Raw genomic sequence first — 14,386 nt, 5'->3', positions numbered from 1 at the left:
GCGGCAAAGACAACAATTCGACGCTAGAAAAAACACAATTACCTGCATGTATTTTTCGTTCTATTATTAAACACGTTAGTGAAGACACATAGAAAACGACGGGCGGCGGCTATTCCGAGACGTCAGCCGCCGCTCGCCAAATTTCGCTCCTGGTGCCATTCCCTAGCAGCCCATGCGACTGGCGGAAAGTAAGGGCACGGCCGCTCAATCAAGCGGCCGTGTTCGAGACATGTACGAGGAATATGAAGACAATGCGCGAGTAGCTACCCCGGCAGGGCAACCACAGTCAGCAGAACACTGTCCTCCATAAAGCAGAGTCTACCTGCCAGACTCGACCAGAGGAGTCGTGGCCAACCATCCACGGCCGAAGCCAACTGCCGACGATTCTCCGGCGTCAACCACTGTTTGGCAGCCGAGTTTTATGCAGGCTAGACACTCCAGCATGACGACCACCCGGCAAACAACCAAGGCGCAGCTGAATGGGGCGAGCAACAACATGGAACAGTAGACTCGGAAATCTACTCCCATCAAGCGCCCAACATCAAAACTTTTATACAGAAAGGATTTTAGGCAATTTGTGTATCTTTTCATTTTGCCGCTACTTCTGTTGCACTTTTTTTTACTTACTCCTGCCGTTTACCCGACGATGGGATGATTGTAGCATCATGTGGTTAGGGAGTTCTGTGCCAGACCACTTATTATTAAAAGGAGCACGGGCCAATGAAATCCAGTTTTGCCGTGTCAGCCTCTCGCTGCATGTCAATCGAAAGAGTTGTTTTTTAAGACACGCGTTGCAAAGGTTTGAATTGATCTGCCCATCGTCGCATAATTTTTAGATGCGACGCTGAGAGGAGCATCTCTTGCCGGCTGCCCTGTCCTTCCTGCGTCGTTGTCGTCCGCGTCCGCACAGCTGCGTCTCTCCTCCCCTCGCCTCCTCTGCTCTCTCCGATATCTCCGATAGCGAACACCCTCTCCCAACAACTGCGCAAGGCGCTGCGCGTGGCGCAAGCGTGCTGTGCGCATGTGCAGCGCCCTCTCTCTCCGCGGTCTGCTCTCCTTCGGGCGCGCTGCGCTCCGCTGCGCGCCCGAGTGCGTTGAACTCGGCAGCGCGCTGCACTCCGGCCGGTCTCGCCGGTAGAAGCACAATCGTCAGCTGAAACTCCGAATTGCAGCGCTCACCCAAGAGTCAGCCGACTACGCGGCCCAGCTGGCCGACTCAAACTGGGTGGATCGCTGCAATTCTGCCGCGAGGCAAATGTCAACACGGAACACATTGCGCCTTTTCCGAGCGCTGATTGATCCGCAACAAACGCGGACAGAAACCCAAAAATGTCTACAAAGGTCGATTCACGCTTTCCAAGGAGGTACACAACTCGCCTCTGCCCTGCGAGATAAATACATCAACAGGACACAGGACCCCCGTGGCCCAGATTACTCTTATGCAGGTTTAGAGAACGCGGAGCTGGACAAACCTTTTCAGCTTCACGACCTTCGGGCAGCCCTGGTGAAAATGAAACGTGGTACTGCCCCCGGGCGGGATAGAGTGACGGTTAAGCTCTTGGCTAACCTCCCAGACCCGGCATACCAACAACTCTTAGACTACTTTAACGCGATTTGGCAAGGGGACACACCCCTCCCAATCGACTGGAAAACGGCATTGGTTACATTTATACCAAAACCCGGTAAAAACATCGCCATCGAAAACCTCCGACCCATCTCCTTGAGTTCATGTGTGGGGAAGCTCATGGAGACAATGGTACGAGATCGCCTCTCCGAACACCTAGAAGCCCAGCACGCATTTGCGGACACCATGCGCGGATTCCGCCCACACCGGTCCGCACAGGATGTCCTCCTACAACTACACCGCGAGGTAATCGACCCCGTCGAACATCCCGGGAATGACAAGGTAGTACTCGCCTTGGATCTCCGGGGAGCTTTCGACAATGTCAAGCATGACGTCATACTCACACAGCTTTCGGAAACGAACTGTGGAGTAAATGCCTTTCAGTACATACGACAGTTCTTATCTGATCGGCAAACTTATCTCCGCATTCAACACGCAGAGAATGGGCCGTACCAACTCGGCACAAGAGGTACCCCGCAGGGAGCCGTTCTCTCTCCCCTGCTATTTAACCTCGCCATGGCTCGTCTACCCCCACTACTTGATGCCACCCCGGGCGTTAGATACGCTCTATACGCCGACGACATCACGCTGTGGGCAACACACGGATCATTGGGGCAGATAGAGACCAACCTGCAACAGGCGGCATCGATCGTTGACTCCTACGCTCGCCACTGTGGTCTCGAGTGCTCCCCAAATAAATCTGAATTCGTGCATATTCGGCCTTACCCGAAATGCACCATCCAAATTGACCTTGCCCTCTCTAGCGCCCCATTCCGGAAAGGGATGAAATCAGAGTGTTGGGACTGTTCATCCACAGGAACAAACGCATTGACACTACTCTTCACAAACTACGCAAGGTAGGGGACCAAGTGGGCCGTATGGTCAGCAGGGTGTCCAACAAGCGGGGGGGTCTCAAGTGCAATAATGCTTTACGTGCAGCGAATGCATTTGTTACCAGTCGAATACTCTATTCGGCGCCCTACCTACACTTGCGTAAATGCGACGTTAACGCGCTGGAGGTCACCCTCCGCAATGTCTACAAGCGGGCCCTCGACCTCCCCATCTCCACCTCGAACCAACGCCTCGTCGACTTGGGCATGACGAATACGTTCGAGGAACTTCGAGAGGCCCACTTGAACAACCAATACCATCGGTTGAGAAAAACGAAAGAAGGCAGGTGACTACTCGCCCGACTTCACATCTCCTACGTCGCACAGGCAGAGGATCGCACTAGCATCCCAGAGGACTGGCGCCCGGCGCTTAAAGTGCAGCCTCTGCCCAAGAACATGGATAGAGACACCCACGAAGGCCGACGCGAAGCGCGCTCTAAGGCCGTTGAGAGTCGATACGACTCTCACCCTGGGGCTTCTACACGGGTGCTGCTGGCCCGCGCAATAGGGGATGGTATGCGGCCGCAGTCATTCACGAACACAAACAGGTACAGGGACTCACATTCCGTGCCCGTGACATCACGCACGCGGAGGAGGTCGCCATAGCTCTCGCCGCACCAGATCTCCGCTCCCGAGTCATCATCACCGACTCCCGGGGAGCGTGTCAAAATTTGGAAAAGGGTCGCATCGCCTGCCGGGCTGCTTGCATCCTTAAAAGCTACGAATACCGAAACTACCCCGAGACCCGTACGGTCATATGGATCCCCGCACACGCAGGTGTCCGCGGAAACGAAGAGGCTGATGCCTCCGCCCGCGCCTCTACTACCGGGCACCGCGATACCACCCTGCTCACGGAGGACCTTTCCTTTAATCCGGCTATTACCTTTAGGGAAATAACATCCCACTACCTAACCCTGCATAGACGCTTTCCACCCCCCGCGAAAGGTCTTTCCAAGGCGGAGGAGCGCTGGCTTCTCCGCCTCTATACTAACAAAGTATTGTGCCAGGCAATACTGCAATTCTTCAATCCGGCTTTCTCTGGCGAGTGCCCCCACTGTGTGTGCACGTTTTCGGACGTGTTTCACATGGTGTGGGCATGCCCCTCTAACACGACTTACCCTCCTTTTCCTTCCCCCCCGCTCGAGAGAGCTGGGAGGCTGCCCTGCTCGGCTGCTCAACCCTAGAGAGCCAACGTGCTCTCGTGGCTAGGGCCCGTGCCGCCGCGGAAGCCACAGGGGTCCCGGACTAGGGACTCCTCCTAGACATTGTAAAGGGTACGTCCTTCAGGCCGTCCATATCTCACTTGTAAATAGCTAAATAAATGTTTTTCACCACCACCACCACCTCTCATTCGATGTTCGTCCGCGCTACGGTTGCTCTCTCTCTCTCTCTCTCGCATTACCCGACGATTGCTCACGCAATTCGAGTAATCGACCCAACGGAAACGCACAATGGAACCCCCCTCAGCGTCGCATCACACCAGGGTTCCCGCGAGGGGAGGTGGGCGTAATTTTTTCTTTACCATTTCCGGTAAAACGAGAGTTCCAGCCGCTAAACGTCTCCGGAAGGCGTATCTGAGAAACCTGGCGGCCTACATGCACTACACATGCGTCTTTTTTTCAGGTCGTAATATTTTGAAACTTTGAAACTTTATTTCAGCTTTTCCACAACACAAACAAGTCGGAAAAACTGGGGCAGCGAGAAAAAAACAGTGTTAAGCCACCGCTTGACAGGCCTCGCCACCCGTTTTTGTCGGAAGTGGTCACAATTAACAACCAAACTTCGGTACATTAACAAAAAAATATTTAGCATAATCAATAGAAAAAGATACACACATACATAATAGGCACATGTTTTGAAGGGGTGTAACAATGCATCAAGAATCACGAATGAAATGACTACGGAGCATAGAAAACGACATATTGGGCAAATCATGACAAAACGCAGTGTTCAGAAATTTAGGCAAAACATATCTTAGCATATAAAACCCATAATTCGTTCTGCATCGGGGCACCACGAAAGTGTGGGGATTACTTGTGGCATAAGGTGTGTCACGTGGATGGAGTGCAACAAGGCTGAAAAAAATTATTTCTTTGCGTAGCTCTTTTACAGAAACATGCGAACCTGTAATCTAGAAACCGGTGAACAGGTACAATATTATATTTTAGATAAATTGGCCGGGTTGGAGCGTCGTATGATGCGTTGCAAATTGTGCGGAGCATGCGCTTTTGCAAAGTTTCTAGTTTTAATATATTTGACAATGTAGTGCTGCCCCACACCAAAAAACAGTAATTGAGACTAGAGTAAAAAAACGCATAATCCAACAGAAGTTTTGTTTGCACAGGCAGTAGGTCTTTGTTCCGGAATGTGATGCCAATTACCCAAGAAAGCTTCGCACATGTCTGGGTTACATGGTCGTCCCACGACAAAGTGGGTGTGAACGTGACTCCAAGAGAACAGAACTTTTCTACGTATTCAATAAGGGTGTCCCCTAGGTTAGGGGCTGGTGGGTTTATTACTTGCTTTCCTTTTGCATGAAAGATCAGAGCTCTTGTCTTGAGTTTGTTTATTCTCAAGGAATTACTGGATGACCATTTCGTTAAGGATGTCAGGACCCGGTTTGCAGCACTAGCCAATTGGTATACGTCAGGGGAAGAGAGAAAAATACTGCTGTCATCGCCATATATGATATATTTAGCCTCCTTACTTACGTTAATGATATCATTTATGTAAACATTGAACGGAAGCGGACCCAAAATACTGCACTAAAGCTCATGTATTGACAGCAGACAGATATTCTTAATTGCCTCCACGTCGAATAAACTCCTTATGACAAGTACCAATACTCGACATATGTTATAACTCTTGATATACTGCCCTATCCGGACTTCGCCGGATGTACGGCAACTTCGCTAAAATTGCATTCAGTGCATTGTTAAACGCGCTGCAGGGAGAAACACAGGAAGGGATTGTTTTGGATTGAGAAAAAGAGATTTTTATTCTTCAAGAAATTATTTTTCGTATTTTTCGTTCTTCAAGAAATTTCGTATTGTCGCAGTAAAAACGCATATCATCAAGTCCAGGGGTTATGTTTGAGTTTCATCTTTTCAAACAAAAATACGACTCGTATTGATTACAGCATACGACAAAACCCACATGATCAACGTACACAACATTGGAACTATGCCGCGGTCACTTCGTGCATCTCTAAGGTGGTTACCAGCAGTGTAAATTTGCACAGTGCGAGTGGCGAAACGTCGAAACCAGCACTTTGTAGTCGAAGCACATGTTTTCTCATCATGGCGAGATTTTACACTTTTTCTTGCTTCACAGATTTCCAGAGCAATCCAACAAAGCACAAACTAAAGTCACGATAACACACATGGTTAGGTTCTCAAAAAGTTGCCCAAAAATGACGAAGAAGCAGTTTCGCAGTAATCTTGGTGACCACCAGCGCAATTTGGCAACAAATTCAAAACTCCGTCACTGGTCATTGAACAAAATCCGTAAAGGGCGCTAAAACGCAATAAAAGTTCTGCACGCTGTGGATAGAACAATTTTACCAGGCTATGGCGGAACAAAAACGCAAAAAGGAGCAGTAAAAAAGTAATCACTGAGGTGATTTGTCTGGTGGCGTCGTGCGAGGGACAACTACACAACTACTTATCAAGGATAAGGGGTTATGGCAGGAGGAAACAAAATGTTTTCAAACGGTCGTCGCTTCCATGATTTCCGAGGTGTCTTCGATGTCGTTTCAGACACCGAGGGCACATACGGTGGGGTTCGATTGGTAGGCTCTTTCTGCCTAGAGGATGGCCCAGTGCCTAGTTGGAGCGAAGGAGTTCTTTTCAGAGATCCCAGTGACGCCACAAGGGCTTCCTTTCTCTCCTGCTCGCTCTTCATGACTGGGTCTGTTTTCGGGGGCTTCTCGATGAGTACTTCCGGGAGCCACTGGATTGCCGCAATGCTTAGCAAAACCATCAACGCAGCAATCAAGCTGAGCACCAGTTTCGCATGCTCACCACTAAGCGTCTTCACAAAAATGGCGCACAGTGTTCTGGAGGAGCCAAAGAGGAGAGCCATGCTGATGCCTGCGCTGCGCCGATCCGTAGGGAATATTTCCGCGGTGTAGAACAAAACAACGCTCAACGCCACGGACACGGCTATCTTCGTACCGGCCTGCAGGATGGACTGCACATCCTGACTGCGGAACAGAACGGTAAGGGTCTTTGACGCGGCGAGCATGAAGACCCCGCCCAAGGCGATCAGAGCCGCATTTTTCGGGCCGTACTTGTTTACGGCCAAGCAGATGGCGCCATAGTAGGCTGTGGTCACGAAAACATCGACAAGCTGCCAACTCATACCAGAGACCTCTTCAGTGGCCACCATACCAAAGTAGATCGCATTGAGAGTAAATCTGGTAAAAAATGCTGCAGCCGCTTTGCGGCGAGTAGTGTTCAATTTAAAAGTTCGCTCCTGGGCGAGGGGTGAACCCGTAGTTGACATCTGACTAGGCGCAATCTTCTGCATCTGGTTGACGATGGCCAAGAAAGTGGCCTTGGCCTTGGGCAGGCTTACCCCGTTCACAAGGGCCGCTTCCAGGGCGCCAGCCTGTGCTCGCTGTAGATCCCATGTGACAAGAAGCCAGGCGGGGGATTCGCTGAGAAGACAGCACCAGATGACCGTTAGCACTGTTGGAACGAGGAGAACGCCCTGGCTCAACTCCCAACGCGGCTCCAGGCCGGAAATGACGTGGACGAACGGTGGACCGAACGTCCCTGCCACGGCCGTGTCGAGGATGGTAAAGAGCCAGCGACTCGCGTTTCCGGTGACCTCGTACAATAGTATGAAAATCAGGGTAAAGGTCGAGTTGCAGGCCGTGTAGGCGAGCACTCGGGTGGTGATGAACATTGCGTACGTCTCAGCGACACTGTTGCCGATGGCAGCGATGAGCCACGTGAAAGAGCAAACTATGATCACGGGCTTCCTGCCGAAGCGATCGGAGACGAAGCCAGCCACAGGCGACAACACTGCGTTTGCCAAGATTGCGGCCACGAAGGACAGCCCGTACAGGTACTGGCGATCGCAGACCAGGTCGAACCTGCTAACGATGCTGTCTCTTCGGTCGGCGATGTCGTAGTCCCACCGGTCACAGGACACCACTGTGCTGCCGTTCCGCTTACCTTCCTGCGTTACGAAATGAAAAGGCGTAATCAAACCACCGGCATAACCATTCTGGAATCGGCTCGTTTTCCTTTTCTCGCCAATGAAATAGCTTTAAACAAGAAGAAAAAACGTAGCAGTAACCAGTACATCAAATTATCACAAGCCATCTCGAATTTATACGGGTTGTTTCTGTGACTGGTATCCATCAAGCCGGATTCACAAAGTACTTGTGACAAATGCTTGTTTGGACAAGAGTTAAAACCTTCCTCACTTGTTACTTTAGCGAGCAAAATCATTCATTATGGGTAGTGCGTACCGAAATCCGGAGGCTGCAATCAGCAGAGCTGGTTCGATGAACAGTGCGAGTAACTCTCACTGTAGTGCCGTATTCTATTCGGGTAGCAATGCACATGCTGAATGGGTTCAGTTAAAGAATTTAATTTGCCATATTTTGGACATTAAATTATATATTGGACTATTTATTAATCTACGTAATTTTCAATCTGATTAATAGAATGATCAAATAAAATGTAACAGATTTTTGAAGAGATTTTATTTTTAAATAAGCTGACCATATTTACAATTAAGCTCACGTGGTCCGAACACATATCTGATATCTCAAAATCCGTGCTACGAAAGCTTTGGTTCCTAAAAATAAAATTAAAAATGGCCTAGAAAGTAGAAGGCTTCTCCATATAACGTATGTATACGTGCAAAACCTGAATATGCCGCATTTGTCTGAGACACTATTACTAAAAAAGATTCCAACCAGATGGAAAATATATAAAAAAGGCGGTAAGATTTATTTTTTCTAATTATAAGGGGAGTGACTCTCCAAAATCTTTGATGCCACTCCTTATTCCATCATTAGAAGCACCCAGTAAAACTACTGGAATCTCATTCTTACATAAATGCATAACTGGCATGTTGAGAATACTCCTCCCACTAATTGTGACACCCCTGACTGCCAGGACCTCAAGACACAGTCATAAGCGCGGTCTAACACAAATTTTTGCTCGCACAACTGCTTTTAAATACAGCTTTTTCCCACGCACACTGTCAGAGTGGCACTCGCTGCCTCCAGGTGTGTTTGAATCCGGCAAAGTTTTTTCTTAGGACTGTAGTAGGGTTAAGAAGTGATTTGCCGTCTTTTCTTGTATTATGTGATATATTTTTATGTATCCTAGTGTATTTTATGGCCTCCTGCATTGTCCGTGACGATGCTACTCTGGTTTTGCTTAGTCTTTTTTGTATTGTCACCTCCTGCCTTTGCCTAAATATTGGCCTGCGCTACCAACTAATAAATGATAGACACCCTCCACTGGGCTCGAGCGCCCCCTGCATGAAACTGTGCCTGCGAGATTTCTGTTCTTTTGTGCTTGCTCTAATTTCATATGCTGGAGCTGTTTTGCGTCATAGTGAACGCATACTATTTTTCTTGAACGGCTGGAGCCTTTCTGCGTCATTTCGAACGAGCCAATTTTTTCTTGCGCGGCTGAAGCCTTTATGCGGCATTTCGACAGTGCCATTTTTTTCTTGCCCAGCCGCTTTTTCCGCTTCATCATCATCATAATCATCACCAGCCTATCTACGCCCACTGCAGGGCAAAGGCCTCTCCCATTATTCTCCAATTACCTCGGTCCTGTGCCAACTGTGACCAATTTATTCCCGCGAACTTCTTGATCTCATCTGCCCATCTAACTTTATGCCGCCCCGTGCAACGCTTGCCTTCTCTAGGGATCCACTCTGTTACCCTTAATGACCAGCGGGTATCTTGCCTTCGCATTACATACCCTGCCCACGTCCATTTCTTCTTCTTAATTTCTACTAATATGTCTTTAACACCAGTTTGCTCCCTGACCCACTCCGCTCTCTTCTTGTCCCTTAATGTTACACCTATCATTTTCCGCTCCATTGCCCGCTGAGTCGTTCTCAGTTTAAGTTGAACCCTCTTAGTGAGCCTCCAAGTTTCTGCCCTGTAGGTGAGTACCGGTAAGATGCAGCTGTCATACACTTTCTTCTTCAGCGACAATGGTAGGCTGCCATTCATTATCTGAGAATGCCTGCCATATGCACCCCACCCCATTGTGATCCTTCTAAATATCTCTGCCTAATGGTTGGGATCTGGGGTCACAACTTGGCCTAAGTAGATATATTCGCTTACCACTTCCACTGCCTCGCCACCTATCTCAAACCGCTGTGCTGTCCCGAGGTTATTGATCATTACTTTAGTTTTCTGCATATTAATTTTCAGGCCCACGGTTCTACTCGGTTCGCCCAGTGCGGAAAGCATGCTTTGCAATTCGTCCCCCGAGTTACTTAGCAGGGCAACGTCATCAGCAAATCTGAGGTTACTGAGGTATTCTCCATTAACCCTTACTCCCACCTGTTCCCAATACAATGTTCTGAATACTTCTTGTAAACATGCTGTGAATAACATTGGAGAGATTGTGTCTCCTTGTCTGACACCCTTCCTTATAGGTATTTTACTGCTCTCCCTATGGAGGATGATGGCAGCTGTAGACCCATTGTAGATATCCTCTTGTATTCTTACATAATGCTTATCTATCCCCTGGTTTCGTAATGCCTGAATGACTGCTAGGGTTTCGACCGAGTCAAATGCTTTCTCATAATCTATGAAGGCTATGTATAGGGGTTCAGTATACTCAGCGCACTTCTCTATCACCTGATTGCGCTTACTATCGTAAAAACCAACCCAACGACCGTTCGTAACTAAATGAACGCGAGGCTGCCGGTTATATACACAGATTTTGCTCGAAATGTGCCAGCAGTTTTCTTTGCACTGAACAACGGAGAGATGTATGGCAAGCTCCAGGGGTTCACGAGATTCGAACGGTTACGACTATGTAAACCGCCTGACACCCTGATGACGATTCATCTTGCTCTGCTTGGGTCCGTTATCTCGCAGCGCCGCCTGATTGTTACAGTCCTTGACATCGTCTGTTACCGAGCCACGAGAACAAGGCGAGCCCATTAACTGCTCTGCACTTGAAAATTGTTCCGACACCGCGCGTACACGGCCATCAATTGACCGCCGATAATCATTCTGTAACGTTTGCAACCTCACTGTTAGTGAATATAACAGGTCAATTAAACTTGTCGTAATGGTAGAGTCGTCCTAGCCGCTACTGGTTTCCTCCCCGTAGAAGCCAATGCATCCGAAGCAGGCGACCATTCCGCAATATTGCTACGGCCGTAACGAATGCGGATGTCTTTGTTTACGAGGTCTGCGACCGGCCAGTCATGAAGCGGGAACGGGGCAGATCAGACGTCAGCTGGTGGCACGCATGATTTTCTTTTTTTCTGTTCCTGCCAGTCAACGGCAGATTTCACCGTTCCCTCGTACATACGCTATGCAGGTGATTGGGAAATTACCATTGCTTGTAGTATCTAGTGTAACAATATTTACACTTCACTGTTAAATGCGTAATAATCAACAGTATATCAAACTGGGAGGAATATAGGGCCGCCTTAGCGGCCAATTGTGGTATAGGTCGTTTCAGGATACTTAAGATAAAACAAGAATTACAGCCGTTTCTTGTAACTACACTCCCTCCGTCGAAGCCATGTATTGACAGCCGATAGGGATGCAGTAACGTTTACAACTTCACTGCAAACTATGACTGGCAAATTAAACTCTGCTTAATAATACAGCCATCCTAATAGTCAATTTCATTATATTTGTTTCGAGATATACTTAATACATTGTGTGGGAATCGTTGAGAACCGCGAACCGCTATCCCGAGCCGGCGCGCGCTTCGGGAGAGATTTGTGTACGGAAACCGGTCCGGCGCTCCGCTGGTTCGTCGGCGTCCCCCCAGAGATGGCACCACCGATCTTTAGTGCGGGGATAGGCGCGCAGCCGCGGGCTGCGCGCGGGAGTCGGGAGAGTCATGGAGGAAAGAAAAGTTTAGGAGGGAGCGTCACGTGACAATCGTGAAGCGTAGTCATAAAAAATAAAAAGGAAAGGCTGATGGGAGGTGTTCTATTCACGTGACAGGCAAGCGGTAGTTCTTTGCGCCTCATGTGGCCCTTCGCCGACGCTGCGTGCGTGCGTCTATCCGTTTGGTTGCCGGGCCGTCCGCGTATTCGAGTTTCGGCGACGAGTCGTCGCGCGCAGCTCTGCCTGCAACCCGAAACGCGCAGCGGCCTGATCGTGCGGGCAAAGTGGTCGGACGGGAGAGGCAGAAAACATCTTTGTTTACTGAGCTTTCGGACCCGTCGAAGTTCACGCCGCAGTCGCAGAGTTGTGTGCCGCCGCCGCGTGCAGAAGTGGAAATGATCTTTTCAACTTTGCCGCTCAGGCAAAGTTGAAAAGATCAACCATTTCAACCGTTTCTTTAACCATTTATTGGCAAGGCGCAGTCAGTCCACAATTCAGCAAGGTCCCTCCCTGGCCTAATCTAGCATTCGTTTTTTTTTTCATATACGTATCGCACCGATCGAGCGGTCCTCAGCGGACAAACAGCCGGAGTACTGCTTGCGACGCGAGGTGGTCACACCCAACATAAGGGTTCTGAACCCTTTGTTTTCCAGTGCACTGAAGTAGATAACGTACCATCACGCCGGAGCACCGGAAAGGCGAACGTATGCAAAAGCGCGCGCGAAACCAAAGCTAGTCTCACCACCTCGCCGCCAACACGACACTCGTTACGCGCGATAACTCAGCAGAATGCCAAACGAATCGTCACAGCACACCTGGCAAACATCGCGCAGCTGTAACAGGCCGCTCCACGCTTGTGAATGTTTACGGCGGCGCGTTCGAGCGATCGAACGGCAGAAGTGAAATTCGGCTTGCAGCTCGTGAGGGTGCTTCGTAAGAAGGCGATCGAAGTCTCGCCTTGCTTTGAACAGCGACAGCGGCAGTACTTCCACGATACGAAGCTTGGAGCGCAACGCTGGCGAACAATCTTGTACGGCGCCTTCGGCGACGGCACGCGCCTCCATCTCCACCGGCAGCCAGCCGGAGCCACTAAATGCTACCGCAGGCCTGAGAGTGGTGCTTTTTCCATAGTGCATTGCGCGGGAGGAGCCCGAGGAGAGGAGAATGCGGTGTCAGATGAGGTTGGCTTGCCAAAGCTGTGCCGCCTGACGTCATGCTCCCTCCTAACATTTTCTTCCTCCACGGGAAGAGTCTCGTCGGAGACCCGGTCGGGGCAGGGGAGGCGGAACATCACGGCGGTTGTGGATACCATGTCTCTGTTTGTCGCGCGCCGTGAGTGCCTGCCTCCCGTTCGCGGTCACGAAACGGACGGCGTGATTCGTGAACGCCGTGGAGTCTTGTGCTCGGATGCATTGGGATTCGCCAAATAAACGGCTGCGCTTCGGCACTACTGTCTATTGTGCTCTCGAATCGGCGAACCTCGCTGGGCTGCCGTAGGCATGGGAGCCCGCGTGGTTGACACGCCGGGAGATAGCGTGGGGGCCTACCCCAGAGTGCTGGAAAGGTCCCCGAGGAACCCCACATATCCCACAATTGAGAGCTACGGAAAATTGGCTGTGCCGCAAGATTCACTTTTGTTGAAGCTACTTTTTTCTACACGCCATGTGGACACACGCAGTTTTCAACGGAACCTAGATTAGCAGAGCTCCGCTTTAAAGCTTTCGCAAACCAATCTCTGTTTTCTCACATTTAGTCAATGATGCCAATACATTTATAAATGATTTCACACCTACTAAATAGACTACTCCGGTACAGTTTTGTGTCTAGTAAAGGGAGTGGAGTTATCATTACCATGAATGGCGGGCCGTACATGGTGCACTTGCTGAAGCTCGCGTCCTCCTGGAGTGGAATGGAGCGGTTCTTCCACTGGGCAGCCGACAGTGCAGCCAAGTAGTCGGGAGGACTGCACCAGTGGTCTACCTCCCGGCCGAGCAAGAGGTACGACATGGCGTACAGCAGCACACCGAACGAAGACAGCACGCCGCACGTAAGGACGCGGCGCTGATAAGGGCCATGGTGAAGGATGACGTACAGGCTGTCCTGGATGGCGGACCAAGAGTCCTGGACTGCGAAGCCAGGAAGGACGGCTGGCGGTGCAGAGGGCGGTTCTGGTACCCCGGGTAGCGGAGCAGCGGGTGATGGCTTCAGTGGCTCTGCAGCGGTATTCGGGGAGTGGTCCATGTATCCGTATTTCAGCGGTTTTGAGTGGGCTAGATTCTGAGCGGTTTCTGGAACGCTCGAGCGTTCCAGAAACCGTCTTCGCGGGGACACGCGCAATGGTGGTAATGATGATGATGGGGGTTATAGCGATGATGTTTTTGTGCTTGCTGGGGCTCGGAAAAAGAAGAGTAGTTTTTGCAAGCCGGGCTACGCGCACGAGAGCGTACCTAAAATGGGCCGTTACTGCCTTCGGCAGGAATATATCAGATGAGAGAACGTCAGGGCAATAATAAAATTCCCTAATTCAACAACGTGTATACAGATGAAATAGACAGAACTTATGAGAAACTAATGCAGTCGACTTGTGTATTATTACTCATATTTTCGCTCTGGTCGCTACTCTGGCACAGAGGCTATAAGAGCGGAACAATAGTGAGCTTAATAGAATTGATGATTTCGATAGTAGGCAGGTATGAATAATTATCACTCTTCTGCTCTATGCGTTTACCACATTTAGCGATATATTTAATAAGCTTACTGACCTGGTTGATATTTTTTTACTCGACACGAAATCTGAACGTT

General features: G+C 49.8%; 1 protein-coding gene across 1 annotated transcript; it reads right to left on the bottom strand.

Moving 5' to 3' along the window:
- Nucleotides 1–2,978: 2,978 nt before the first annotated feature.
- Nucleotides 2,979–13,825, bottom strand: LOC144168021 (solute carrier family 22 member 7-like). Its single transcript, XM_077697115.1, has 3 exons — nucleotides 13,436–13,825; nucleotides 6,537–7,701; nucleotides 2,979–3,163 (listed from the first exon to the last, which is right to left on the bottom strand). Exons 1-3 carry the CDS (start codon nucleotides 13,823–13,825, stop codon nucleotides 2,979–2,981), a joined length of 1,740 nt encoding a protein of 579 aa, XP_077553241.1.
- Nucleotides 13,826–14,386: the final 561 nt, after the last annotated feature.

This window comes from Haemaphysalis longicornis, unplaced genomic scaffold, assembly GCF_048455015.1.
Source record: "Haemaphysalis longicornis isolate Haplotype H1 unplaced genomic scaffold, Haemaphysalis longicornis Haplotype H1 scaffold_2, whole genome shotgun sequence".
Classification (NCBI taxonomy): Eukaryota; Metazoa; Arthropoda; class Arachnida; order Ixodida; family Ixodidae; genus Haemaphysalis; species Haemaphysalis longicornis.
The sequence above is the reverse complement of the archived record's forward strand: the minus strand, read 5'-3'. Positions and strand labels throughout refer to the sequence as shown.

Excerpts from the sequence above, each read along its gene's own strand:
- LOC144168021 (XM_077697115.1), bottom strand. The coding sequence starts at position 13,825 with ATGGACCACTCCCCGAATACCGCTGCAGAGCCACTGAAGCCATCACCC. Across the intron at positions 7,702-13,435 it reads TGTACGGCCCGCCATTCATG|GAAGGTAAGCGGAACGGCAG; the intron begins GTAATGATAACT and ends TTCGTAACGCAG. Across the intron at positions 3,164-6,536 it reads TTTTGTGAAGACGCTTAGTG|TCGGTGATGATGACTCGGGA; the intron begins GTGAGCATGCGA and ends GCTCCCCGGGAG.